Source organism: Triturus cristatus, chromosome 3_2 (assembly GCF_964204655.1).
Source record: "Triturus cristatus chromosome 3_2, aTriCri1.1, whole genome shotgun sequence".
Classification (NCBI taxonomy): domain Eukaryota; kingdom Metazoa; phylum Chordata; class Amphibia; order Caudata; family Salamandridae; genus Triturus; species Triturus cristatus.
The window spans coordinates 352,505,247-352,519,796 of NC_140584.1; the positions used below are offsets into that span (position 1 = coordinate 352,505,247).

The 14,550-nt window shown below is 47.0% G+C and overlaps 1 protein-coding gene across 1 annotated transcript in view; it reads left to right on the plus strand.

Moving 5' to 3' along the window:
• The window catches only part of AKIRIN1 (akirin 1), a 214,579-nt gene that overhangs the window by 72,867 nt on the left and 127,162 nt on the right, over positions 1–14,550 (plus strand). The window contains exon 2 of the mRNA XM_085647865.1: positions 11,556–11,699. Within this exon, the coding sequence (XP_085503991.1) occupies positions 11,556–11,699 (144 nt within the window). The remainder of the gene's footprint in view (positions 1–11,555; positions 11,700–14,550) is intronic.

Sequence of the window (14,550 nt, forward strand, 5' to 3'; positions counted from 1 at the left end):
AAGTTTCATCGAAAAGGCCCGCGGTCGACGCCGAAAGCATCTCCGAAATGGAGAAAAAGAAGAGGCGGCTCGAGGCCGAAATGGAGAACATCCTTCAAAGGAAGAAGGAGTTCGACGCCAGGATGAAGGAATTCAAGATTCCAACGGTTTCATCGGCGGACGTCGTCGAAGTCGAGGAGGAGTTCGACGCCGAAGGGCTGACAAGGGACCTCGAAGAGGAAGAGGAGCCCTATTATGAGGAAGAAGCCGAGGAAGAAGACCAACAATCGTTCTTCGATTCGGCGACATCTACCGGCAACGACGTCGAATGGCAAGATCTCGACACCGAAAACCCGGAGGAGGCCGTGGACACGTACCCCTCGAGGCCTTCGCCACCAGACGACATCGGGGTGTACAATATGGTGGTGAAGAGCGCAGCAATGGCCTTCGGCGTCAAGCTCGACGAGGAGAGGCCGAAAGCAGATTTTCTCGTCGAAACACTGCTCCCCATCCAGACTAGGAGCCAGTTCCTCCCCATGCTACAAAGCGTGATGAACCAGGGGAGAGAAGCCTTCAAGGAGCCTGCCACCTGTCGGTCGATCACGCCCAGGACAGAGAAAAAGTATAAACACTCCTCCCTGGACCCACCTTACATCAAGGGGAGCGTCACCGCAGACTCCATCATTGCCTCCACGGCCAGGAGAAGGGCCAACGTGCCAGCAACCTCGGGCCCACCTCCAGATAAAGAGAGCAGGAGAATCGACCTCACAGGCAGAAAGGTCGAGAGGAACGCCGCAATGCACTGGCGCATGGCGAATTCAAATGCACTCCTAAATAGACACCAGTACCAACACTGGGATGAAATGGGGGAGCTAGTAAAGCACCTCCCCGAAGAATACCGCCAGAGAGCCTCTCACCTGGTAGATGAAGGCAAGAACATCGCCAACTCCTGTATAAAGACGGCGTTGGATGGGGCAGAGACTTCAGCAAGACTCATGGCCATAGGGGTCACAGAAAGGAGGCATGCATGGCTAAGAATCTCGGGATTCAAACCGGAAGTGCAGAACAACATCCTGGGCACTCCCTTCAACGGAGAGACACTGTTCGGAGCAACGGTGGACGAGAAGCTCACCCAGCTCAAGAAGGAGAACGAGACAGCGAGGTCCATGGGGGCCCTGCAGCTGAGGGGAATGAGACGAGGAAATCCCTCGAGGAGACCCTACGGTAGGGGTGGAAGCCAACAGGGGACGTCGCACCAGGCGTTCCAACAAGGTCAGCAGGGCGAAGGTCACGGACAAAGTCAGCAGAAGCAAAGCTGGCAATATCAACCTCGGGGCCAGTCCTTTCGAGGGAGAGGGAACGGACGTGGCCAAAGGAGGAGAGGGGGCGATCAGCCCTCCTCGAAGTGACTCAGCACGCAAGAAGACGCCCACCCTCGTCAGGCCCCCAAGGGTGAGGCGCAAAAAGGTGTCATCAGGGGGAAGAGAAGATCCAAGAGCCTACGAGCATACGTCACCGGTAGGCGGAAGGCTGAGGTTCTACCTTCAGGAGTGGCGGCGCATAACCACAGACAAGTGGATACGGAACATCGTGCAGCACGGATACTGCGTAGAGTTGGAGAAAAGACCTCCAAACAGAAAGCCGAAGGGAAGACAGAGATCGGCCCAAGAACTGGCAATACTCAGAGAAGAAACACGGAAACTCCTGCAAAAGGGAGCCATAGAGACAGTGCCGTTCAGGGAACGCAACAAAGGGGTCTACTCAAACTACTTCGTGGTTCCGAAGGTAGACGGAGACCTCAGACCCATACTGGACCTCCGGTACCTAAACAAGTTCGTCAAAACACAAAGGTTCAAAATGACTTCACTGCAGGAGGTACTGCCACAGATAAGAGAAGGGGACTTCATGGTCACCGTGGACCTCAAGGATGCCTACCTTCACATCCCAATAAACAGAAGGCACAAGGGCCTCCTAAGATTCAACATCGAACAGGAACACTACCAGTTCACAACCCTGGCCTTCGGATTAAAATCAGCGCCAAGGGTCTTTACAAAATGCCTGTCGGCGGTAGCGGCACACCTACGAAAGCAGGGCATACACGTATACCCCTACTTGGACGACTGGCTGGTCAAGGCAAACTCACGCGAGAAGTGCGAGAGGCACGCAAAACGCGTAACGGACACCCTCACAAATCTGGGATTTTCCATCCACTGGGGAAAATCATCGCTGGAACCGGAGCAGGTAAAGATTTTCCTGGGGGCACAGATCAACTCCCTCAACAGTACAGTAGTGCCCAGCGACAGGAGGACAGATGCCCTACTGAAGGAGACGCAGCTCTACCAGAAGGGGCGAGCTCTGACAGTGAGGGCGGTGAGCAAGATGATGGGGATGATGGCGTCCTGTATCCAGCTGGTGCCGAATGTACGCCTGCACATGAGACCATTCCAGGAATGGCTGCAACAGCAATGGTCACAAGCAAACGGAAGTTGGGAGGATCTAGTGGTTGTTACGCACGCAGTGCAGGAGGAGATAACTTGGTGCAACAGAGACAACATAACAACAGGGAGAAGCCTGACACCACCAAGCCCAACAGTGACCATTACCACGGACGCATCGCAGATGGGATGGGGAGCTCACATGGACAACCTCAGAGTGAGGGGTCTATGGGCTCCGGCAGACGCGGTCCGCCACATCAACTACCTCGAGTTGAAAACAATACTGCTAGCCCTGAAGGCATTCCAGAGACACCTGTGCGGGCAGAGGGTGTTGGTGCAGACAGACAACACCACGGCGATGTTCTACATCAACAAACAAGGGGGGACACAGTCGTTTCCCCTCTCATCCCTAGCTCAGGAGATTTGGAGATGGGCCATACCTCTCAGGATAGATCTACTGGCAATTCACCTACCGGGGAAGGACAATGTGGAGGCAGACTGGCTAAGCAGGCAGACCTCAGCATCGCACGAGTGGGAGCTCAATGGCCAGGAAGCGGAGAAACTCTTCCGGAGATGGGGGACTCCCACAATAGACCTTTTTGCAACACGCCACAATGCAAAATGCCAAAGCTTCGCGTCCAGGCAACCAGATCAGCAATCCAAGGGAAATGCCCTATGGATAAGCTGGTCGAGGACATTTGCCTACGCCTTTCCACCGATACCCCTGTTGCACAGAGTGCTCGACAAGTGCAGAACCAGCAACATGACTCTGATCCTGGTGGCCCCACAGTGGGCGAGGCAGACATGGTTCTCACAGATTCAAGAAATGGCGCAAGGCAATCCGTACAGGTTCGAGCGAAGAAAAGACCTGCTCTCAATGCAAAACGGGGAGGTCCTGCACCCAGAGCCAGAGACCCTCAACCTAGCAGCATGGCTCCTGAAGACCTAGAGTTCGCACACCTAAGGTTACCTCAGAGCACTATGCGAGTGCTACGGGAGGCAAGGAAACCTACTACAAGAAAGTGCTACAGCGCAAAGTGGAAGAGATTCACGGTGTGGTGCAGGAAGAAGGGCCTGCACAACAGAATGACAAGAGACTCAACGGTGCTGAGGTACCTCACACACCTTCTAAAGAGTAACCTCTACTCGAGCTCCCTAAGGGTGCACCTAGCAGCGATCGTTGCCTACACCAGAGGTGAGAAGGGTGGAAGTTTCTTCAGCTCGCAGGTGGTGAAGAGATTCATGGAGGGAGCCAAAAGAATGGCACCCCCGAAAAGGTTGCCGCCGCCGGCATGGAATTTAAACGTGGTTCTGACGGAGCTCATGAAGGCGCCGTTTGAACCCATTCACAAGGCCAATCTACAAATGTTGACGATGAAGACTGCCTTTCTAGTGGCCATAACCTCACTACGCAGAGTGAGCGAGCTTCAAGCACTAACGCTACAGGAGCCCTACATTCAAATTCACAAGGACAGGGTAGTCCTGAGGACGGACCCACACTTCATGCCCAAGGTAGTGTCGGCGTTTCACATGAATCAGAGTATACAGATACCGAGTTTCTTCCAAAACCAGACTACAAATGCAGAAAAGGCCCTGCACACCCTCGATGCCAGAAGAGCGGTGATGCACTACATTGAAAGAACCAAAGAACTCAGGAAGTCGAAGCAGCTGTTTGTGTCCTTTGCTACTAGCTTCATGGGTAGACCAGTGACCAAGGGCACCATCGCTAGATGGATTGCCCTCACTATCCAATTCTGTCACAAACAGGCTGGACAGGAGCTAACGGAGGGGCCACAAGCTCACTCCACAAGGAAGAAGGGGGCCACAGTTGCCTTCCTGGCAAACACGCCCATCCAAGACATTTGTCTCGCAGCAACTTGGGCATCTGTGCACACGTTCACAAAGCACTACTGCGTGGACATTCAAATGAATAAGGAAGCACAGGTCGGACAGAAGGTGCTACAACACATTTTCAACGACCAGCGATCATCTTCCACCCAGCCACCACAAAAATAGGAAAACCGCTACAAAATCTATGCACAGCATAGTGAATCCAGAAAGATTCACGCTGCAAAACGAAAAGTTTCTTACCTGTCGGTGTAGTTTTGCAGCTTGAAGATCTTTCTGGATTCACTAGCGAACCCACCCACCTCCGCCAGGAAGATGAGGCTGGAGGAAGAGGGGGTGAAATGGATAGGATCAAAAAAGGTGGATACGTACAGAAATATGGACAAAAGGATTAATCAATCGCCTAGGGTTAAAAAAAAAAAAAAAAAAAAAAAACAGGGAAAAAAGAACCCGAAGATGGCGCCCCAAAGGTGGGACTTCCGCAGGAAGCACGACGACGTCACGGGAGGTGCACCAAATGGTGGACGTCGACGCCCACCTGGGCTACAAAAAAAAAAAAAAAAAACAACAAAGAAAAGACTACGAATCCGGACCCAACCACAAGATCGCGGAATAATGCACAGCATAGTGAATCCAGAAAGATCTTCAAGCTGCAAAACTACACCGACAGGTAAGAAACTTTTCGTTTCTTAGCTGTCGGTGTAGTTTTGCAGCTTGAAGATCTTTCTGGATTCACTAGCGAACCAACCCACCCACCTCCGCCAGGAAGATGAGGCAGGAGAAAAAAGGGTGGAAGGACAAAGACTGAAATAACAAGATAAAACTGAAAGGATATATCAGGAAGTTACTTAACGCCTAGGGTTAAAAAAAAAAAGAACCCGAAGATGGCGCCCCAAGGTGGGACTTCCGCAGGAAGCACGCCGACGTCACAAGAGGTACACCAAATGGTGGGACGTCGACGCCCACCTGGGCTACACAAAAAAACAAAAAAAACAAACGAAAGACTACGAATCCGGACCCAACCACCAGATCGCGGAATAATGCACAGCATAGTGAATCCAGAAAGCTCTTCAAGCTGCAAAACTACACCGACAGGTAAGAAACTATTCGTTACTTACCTTCGGTAACGCATTATCCGGTAAAGACCATATCTAGCTACAGATTCCTTACAGACCCACTTATGCCTCCGCGCTCTTCGGACTTATTCATTAGGGCTAGGGTTACTCCCCTTTTCAGGGCCTTAGTTGTAGCACACACGTATGTCGGTCACTTCAGGGCTCTCTGCTTTTGGCGTGGAAAAGTGAAAGTCCTGGCATCCGCCCACTTCAGGGCACAGTTATAGGCGAATCCGAAGTTCTAAACAACATCACTGACAGTCACACGGAGCCGAATGGAGACACCCGACTGTGTGCGCAAGGAGTACCTCTCCTGCAAATTTTCCAGTACCAGCCTGACGCCTAGCAAATTCTAAGATAAGGAATCTGCAGCTAGATATTGTCTGTATCAGATAAGGCGTTACCAAAGGTAAGTACCTTGTTTTTCAAAACTATTACTGCTTAAAAATGCGAATCACAAAGCTCTTTTTAGAGTCCTAGTCATTTAGAGCATTAAAGTTCCTCCCTGTTCTCCACCTCACAAACTACAAGTAAGTTGAATACTGTCTTGTCAAAGCACCCGGTCCTCCTTTTGAGCCAGTTTACAAAATCTCCCTGCAACATCTATAATGTAAAGCAGCTTTCCTCCTATTGATTTCTTTAGCAATCTGGGTGAGTGAAATACACACTTTTCTGTTGCAGTGATGAACCAGTGGCTCTTCCCATGGTGATCTTTGATTGACATTTTAATCCATTTGATTACTGATCTTCTTTCAGAATCCAATCTCTCTGGCTGAGAGATACCTCCATATGCAAAGTTTTAGTAGGTCTATTTTATTTAGACAAAGCCAAAGGTGCAAGGAAAACCAAATATCAGCTATGGCCCCTCACAGAAAAGTTAAGCTACTTCAGGACAGTTTTTCTGGATGGATAACCTCTTGTTATAATATAAACAAGCTAGTACAACATTTTCCTGGTAAACTGAAGTTGTAAAGCTTCAACTAACAAACTATTGAGGAATATCTTGATTGCAGATATCTGTAAAGCATCCAATGATTTCGATTCTGGGTGGATGTCCAAGTGGGTCAGCCCTCGTTGGAAACACCTTTTTCTTAGACGATCTATACTGATAGCCTGGATACTGGGCTGAACAGACTAGAAGATTGTACCTCATTAATCTAACGCTGTTCTGTATATTTTGGCTTCTTTTGCATGCAAAACTATGTGGATGGTTGGTTACTTCAGGCAGTTGCCACCTTGGCTCTATGTATACTGACTTGTTTTTTATTTTATGTTTTGTACCCCAAATTAAATTTTCCTGTTCCATTTATTCTTTATTTATATCTCTTATTCCACACTTGGGCCCTGTTCTCCTATATCCTTTCCATGGTCCCTCTTAAACCATCTGACTTCCTCACACATTGCCTCCTAGCTATTTATTCACTCAGGGTACCTTCCCTTTCCTTGATGGCCGCCACATTCAATCTCCCGGTCTCCCGACAGATTCTTGCACATGCCCGCCGCGCTCTCTACACTCTATATGGCCGCTTCCACTACCCCTGCAAACCACTGGCCTGCACTAGCACCGGCCCGTGACGTCATCACGTATAGCCTGAATTTTGGTACTTGTCACTGCCAACCGTCTGCATTTTCCACGGATCGTAAGGAGCCCGCTCTGCTAGGACCTGCCTGTTGATCGCTCGACTTTTAAGTGCCCAACATTCCATTCACACCATCGTGGTTACTTTAGAGGTTGTCGGATTTGTGATTATATAATAATCTTTACCACCACAGGTATCTTGTGCCTACCTTTGCTTCCGGATGCCGGTCATAGCCCATTCAGTTATTGCGTCTGATTTCAGAAGTTAAGTAGGGTGTTTAACTTGAGGTAATCACCTACATGTTTTACTCCCCATAACGTCTATGTAAGTTTTGTGCTCTGTTTTGTTTTTGCGCTCTCAATTCTATCTCCGCAGGCTGATCTCACGTATTTTCACACATTTTTGGATAGCCCTCGGACTTCTCCACTATCGGCACTATTTCCAGCCTTTTCATGCATTAGTCACTTGCTATGCCGTGAGCAGTCATTCCTTCCTTGGCTTCATTTTGTGCTTACGGTTAACTACTAACCTACACAGCATTGTCGGGGATTTGCCTTCTGCTGCCTTTTGATCCATAAGGTCAGTCGCCTCCCCCATTAAACGCTCAGCAGTTAGCATTACTTACTATCCGGTGGATAGTGATACTATCATATCACAACACTTGGGACTCAATATCCTATCCCAATTGATTACCTACCCTAGAGGCACTTACCAGCATGGTTGCACCTTTGGCATCAATTGCATCGTTTCGGTGAATTCATCCAATTTCACAGGCTAATCTTTTCCTCCTTACTTCTAACCCCCCCCAACCCCCCCCCCCCCTTTCTCCTTGTTTTTTCTTTCTTTTTCTTTATGCCTCATTTCAGCTGGCATTCATCTCCGGCAACACATCTTTTTGTCCTGATGATGATCCTGTCATTTTTTATGGGATGGAAACGCTGTTGACTCTGGCGCCTTGACACGAAGATTGCTCAATATAGTTACTGTACATTTGTGCAGTGGTGCTTTCACTATGTTCTTTGGCCTAATTAATGATTGCGTTTATGCCCGATTTTCTTCTTTTTTTTTTTTTTTTTTCTAATTCTCAACACTACTCTACTTTTCTGTTTTTTCCATGTTCTTTATGACAAAAATAAAAATGGTTACTCTCCCACAAGTATTAAATGAAACAGTTTTCTCTGTGTTGATTTGTTCTACTTACCTGTGCCCTAGGTCCCTCTCGGAGCCATTGGGTTCCCTTGTCTTTTGAAAATTCCTGTTTATATGCAGCCAGTGACGCTATCTCAAACCTTCCCTGACTGAGGAGTGTTTGGGTACTCCCAGGAACAGGCATGCAGCAACATTCGGAATAATTTGGAGCTTGTTTAATGAGTGTTGGTTGATATTTAAGTACAGGGCATTGCAGTCTTCTAAACTGGAGGTAATGAGTGTCATGACTACTGATGCCCTTAGATCTTTTGGAAGAAGAGTCAGTATTTTCTTCACGATCTTGATCATCCACAAGTAAGCACTAACTGTACTATTGACCTGGATGTCGAAGGTCAAGGTGTTACCAAACATCACACCCAGGTTTTTGGCCTCTGATGCAGGTGTCGGTAAAGTACCAAACCTCACAAATAGAGAAGGGCGGAAGGTGTCCCAGCCCTATGGGGGCTATGATAAGGGAAAGAGGGACCGAGATAGGGAGAAACCAAGAATATTGTATTACCGGGCAACTCATCAAGTTAAGACTGCCCTCGCCCACCAGTTGTGGCATGTTTCATCATTGGGCCGCTTACAACATCATGGTGCAGACCAACGCTCATGGTGGCGCACAATTTTTTTTCTCTACAAAACCAATTTGTGCTATCAAGGTATCCCTCATACAGAAAGAAAAGTGATTTAAATTGCTTGTGTGCGCCCCTGTTACCTTAAGTATTGGCCACACCCGGCAGGATAAAAAATTGAAAGTGTGTATACCAGAGTATCTATGTCTCATATCCCCAATTATGTATCAACATGTTTCGGCCACTCAGTTGCTTCTATGGGTCACGCAGCCAGATGGCGTATGCGGGTTCTGCAGTGGGGCTTGAAGATCCAGTGGGCGCACCATCAAGGAAATCTCCGACATGCTCCAGATCTTGGAGTGAACTGCAAAAGACATGCAGTGGAGATTAACCAACCAGATCTTACAGTAGTGACAGATGCATCGTCACTCCTGGGATGGTGCACCCATCTGAAAGAGGTGGAGATCAGATGACACTGATCTTGGACGGAGTCGGCGATGCGACTTGCATTGAAAATATTTCTTCCTTCTGTTAAGGGGAAGTTGGTTCATGTGTTCACGGACAACCCAATTGCTATGTGGTTCTGTAACATGCAGGGCGGTGTGGGGTTGTGGACCCTTTGTCAAAAGGCCCGATGCCTCTGGACATGGCTGGAACAGCAGGGCATGACCCTAGTGGATCAACTCCTGGCCGGTTCTCTGAACGCCAGGGCAGACAAATTCAGCCATCCATGCCTAGCGGATCACGAATGTGTCTCCAGTCGGAGGTGGCACAATGTCTCTTTCAACAGTGGGGAGAGCCGTGGTTAGATCTGTTAACCTCCAAAGAGAACTCAAAATGTCAGCAGTATTGCGTGTTGCAGTTTCCAAAAGGGCTATTGCTCAGTGACATTTTTTGTTGCTAGTGGAGCTCAGGCCTCCTGTACTCCTTTCCGCCCATACCACTTCTGTCCAGAGTTCTCAAGAACGACCTGGCCCAAGTCATTTTTGTGGCTCCAGACTGGGCACAGGGAGTCTGGTATCCAGAACTTCTTTGAATGAGCATTGATCCTCTGATCAGGTTGCTTCTTTGGAAGGATCTTCTGTCACTGCAGCAGGGGAGGGTCCTCCACCCGAACCGGTCAACTCTGCCTACATGCGTAAAGAATAAACGGCGACAGTGGATAGCTTTTGACCTTGCTCCCGAACTATGTAGTGTTATTTTGGCAGACAGGCGGCCCTCCACAAAGACGGTATAAGCTTGCCATTGGCAAAAAAGTGTCTAATATTGCATAGGAAGGTCTATTTCCCCCTCCTTCTGCTTCTGTCTAATATCCTTCTTTTTATACTTACCCTTGCCCAACATGGCTTTCTTTCTCTTCTGTCCGCTTTCTTATGGCTGCTTGACCAACCCTCTTTATTTAAACACCCTATTGCGAATAGGTTCTTAAAATGGCTTGTACATAACTTTCCACCCTACACCCTTTATCATGCCACAGTGGCATCTAAATCTGGTTCTCGCTTATCTCATGTGTGCTCCCTTTAAGCTATTACACAATTGTCCCCTCTGGCTGCTTACCATCAAGACAGCCTTTCTAGTGGCAATAACATCTGCGCAGAGGGTGAGCGAGCTGTAGGCTTTGTCATCAAAGCCTCTCTATCTTGTGACTTTCCTGGTTAGGGTGGTGCTTTGCATCCATTCCTTCCTAAAGTGGTGACCCCATTCCATTTGGGTAAGTCGGTCACACTGCCCATCTTGTTTGCTCCTCCATATCCCTCTAATGAATAGGGGAGTCTCCATCGTCTGAACCCAAAAAGAGCGTTGTCGTTCTGCCTTGACCGCACAAAAGTGTTCCGGGTTGATGACCAACTCTTTGAAGGTTAAGTAGGAGCTAAAAAAGGTTGTGCCGTGCAGAAACTAACCCTTTCGCACTGAGTCGTTATCTGTATTAAGATCTGCTACGCCCTGGTTAGAAAGCAGCCTCCTGAAGGTTTACAAGCCCATTCCACCAGGAGGAAGGCTACGAAAACGGCATTGGCTCGTGGAGTGCCAGTCCTGGATATCTGCCAGGCTGCAGTGTGGTCTTCACTGCAAATGTTTGCAAATCACCACTGCCTGGGTCATTTTGCCCGTTCTGTCCTGCAGGACTTTCTAGTCTTGTAAATCTGTCTGCAGCCCACCATTATACAAAGGTAAGGAATCTGTAGCTAGAAGTCTATCGGATGAGAAAGTGGCTTACCTTTGGGTAATGTTTTATCGGATAGAGATATCTAGCTGCACTTTCCATACAGACCCACCCATGCCTCCCTGCTCTGCAGACTCCTTTAAAGGGCTAGGGTTGATTCCCCCTTAAAGGGCCCTAGTTTTGACACACACTAGTCAGTTCACTTTATGGTTCTGTGCTTCTGGTGTGTAAAAAGTGAAAAGTCACTGAGCTGCGCGTGCCTGAGTGGCGCCTATATAGGTGACTGCGACGTCACAACCAACACCAGCGATGTCATGCGGAGCTGAACTGAGTCACCCGATGGCGCACAGGGGTACTGCTCTCGCAAGTTCCTGGATCCAATCTGATGCCTGGGAAATTCGAAGGCCTGAAATCTGCAGCTAGATATTGTTGCTACCAGATAATGCATTACTAAAGGTACGCAACGTGTTCATCAAAGGCAATAGGGCTGCATTGGCAAAGCCAATGCTTGGTTTTTTTGTTTTTGAAACGTGCTCATACGAATAATGGTGGAAAAGCTTTGAAATTAACCCATTAAAATTACATTGTTATTGTATGTAAATTTCTTCTGTAATTTTTGTGAAAAATGCTTGTAAGGATTGTTATATAAATCTATTTTTATTCAACAGAGCAAATATTTGAGAACATAAAACAAGAGTACAGCCGCTACCAGAGAAGAAGACAGCTGGAAGGTGCTTTTAATCTAAGTGAAGCATGCTCTTCAAATGAAGTTCAACCCCACTGCTCATCGCTTGCAGCACCTAGTTCTCCAGGTATTTCTTTTGTATATTACTTGTAATATAGTACATATATATTATTCTGTTGGCTGTATTCGACGGACCTAACATTTGGTATCAATCTGATATCCGTTGATCGGTTGGACCGGCATTTAATACACTGTTTCACATTGATGCAAAATGATAGTTGGCTTATTGAGGAGTCCTTTTTTCCGAATTACTTTACCACCCTCCATTGAACACATGCACGTGTCACACCATTGGAGTGAAAATTAATGTAGCCAAATTCCACTCTAAAAAAAAATTAAACCAACTGTGCTGGTATACTCACCAGCACAGTGTCACCCATTTATAACTTCAGCGCAATGGCCAAGTTCCATGTTAATCGCGCAGTACAGCAAAATTGAAATTTGAAAAACACTGCTCACAGCCTCTCATAGTGCATGTTACAAGGAAACAATTTTCTACCTCAGAGGGTGCTCTGAGACAGCAGTAATCTGCTGTGTGCTGTTTAAACTGTATTTAATAGTGACTGTGCACTTAGTTTTTTGGCCAGGAGATGGAGTAAAGTTTTATTCAAACAGTATTGTTAAAGGACAAGTTTGTTAGGCCCTTACCTGCAGAAGTCCAAAGTGTGGATTGAGCCGGTCTGTCTCCCAGGAGATTTCTGAATAGAGCAGCTCCCCAGTCCCACCCCCAGGCCAGCAGACCTAGGACTGCTGATTGGTTTCCCCAGCTCCAAGCAAATCTGAGCCCTCCTCTCATAACTGCCCAGGCCCCTTAAGGCTTTGCTGGGTGCATCCCAAATCATTCTCCTCCATCTTGTGAGCTGCAGCCTACCTGTGCCCCAGATTGCAGTGAGCAGAGTCCAGGAAGTGGTAAGGAGGTAGACTAGTGCTGTCTCTTCCCTAAAAAACAAATTTCCCTACCTGTGATTGCATCATCTTTCCTTTTTTTAAATTTCTTTAGCTGTCTTTGCCTGTGGTTGTTACAGTTTAAAAATTGTAGTTGTAACCTGCCCGTGATTGCATAACTTATCACCTGTTTTGTGTTTAAACTTGAGGTTTTTCCTGCCGTGACTGCTTCCATTTAACCTGTTGAATTTTAGGATTTGCAGTCCAGACTTTGTAGTTTTTCCCTCCAAATTTCTCCTATGCTCTGCCCCCCCCCCCCCCCCCCCCCGCGCAACAGGGATATTCTACATCCGAGGGTGCTCTGAGACAGCAGTAATCTGTTGTGTGCTGTTTATACTGTATTTAATAGGGACTGTGCACTTTGTTTTTTGGCCAGGAGAGGGAGTAAAGTTCTATTCAAACAGTATTGTTAACGGACAAGTTTGGATTGAGCCTGTCTGTCTCCTATTATTTTCTGAATGGAGCAGTAGCTTCCAACTCCCTGGCCAGCAAACCTTGTCTGAGGTAGCTGGGACCTTATATAGTCTGCTATTGTTTGGTACGTGTGTACACTGATTGGTGGTTGTATCTGGTGTTTCTATTGGATTAGGGTTAGTGACCTCATTGGCTGGGTATTTGAGGGTTCTGATTGGTTTCTGGGTCTGTCATTCAATCAATGTAGAGTTGAGACTAGGGCTAGGGGTAGGATTTCTGTTGGAAGTGGGGACTTGGGCTTCCTGTATTATTGGTTGGTGGGACTAGGGCTAGGCCTTTAATTGGAAGTAGCGATTAGGACTTCTGATGTGTGATTGGTTGCTGGACTAGGCGTGGGACTAAGAGTAGATTTATGCTTTCTATTGGAAGTAGGGACTAGTGCTTCCTGTGCCGTTGGTAGCTTGGACTTGGGTTGGGACTACTGGTAGGGCTAGGGCCTCTTTTGGATGTAGAGATCAGGGTTTTTTAAACTGATTGGTTGCTTGGACTATGGCTAAGATTGGCTGTAAGGTCCTGGTCCCCTACTGGTTCCAGATTTTAGGGGTAGTGTTGTGATTGGATAGTGTTGTTAGGGCTAGGGTTCCCCATTGGCTAAAGGGGTCACCTGATTACTCTGGCTATAAAAGGCCAGGGTTAGGGCGTCTCAGTCTGGGCGTCGAGGCTAAGGGCGGAGAGGACAAGGGCAGTTGCCTGTTCGGGACCAGGGCCAGAAATGCTGCCCATGTTCCCATTCAGTAATACCCACGCACAATTTATTTTCACTATAGATATGTACCCATCTTTGTGTATTGCCTTGTATAAACATGGAGACTAATTACGTTACCAAAAAAAAATCATTTTTGGTCTACATGTACTTGCTTCCATTGTGCATCTTTGTACCTCCATGTACTTGGTTCTGTGTGTATGTTACTTTTCTCCTACAAAAGCATATCCAATGCACTACCCTATTTCTCATCCTGTACCTTTATCAGTATCTTTAATCTACATATACTTACCTCCTTTATTCATCTATATACTTTCAATGTACTTATGGATCTATATATTTATCACTTTCTTCTAATTTGGCATTTCCAATGCACTACCCTATTTCTCAGCCTATAATTCTCTCAATATATCTTGTAGCCCAACTTTCTGACTCCTCTCAAACCAATTTCTACTACTCTTTGCAATGCACTACCCGATCTCTCACCCTATACATCTATCAATATATCCTCTACTTCTCTTCCAGGGGATCCTCATCAATAGTCATAAGCACTGAATATTCCCGCCCATGTGCGGGGACCCCGGAAATAATAAAATTATATATGTAAAAAACATACATATATACAGCTCTGTATATGTATAAACATATATCATTTTTTCCAAGCAAATGCAGCCCCTATAAAAGAAGGCTAGGCAATGTATAAATACACATCCAATAATACATATAGGTATAATAAAACACCTAAATCTTTTTTTTTTTTTTTTTTTTTTTTAATGAGGTAAACACTCATGAGAAA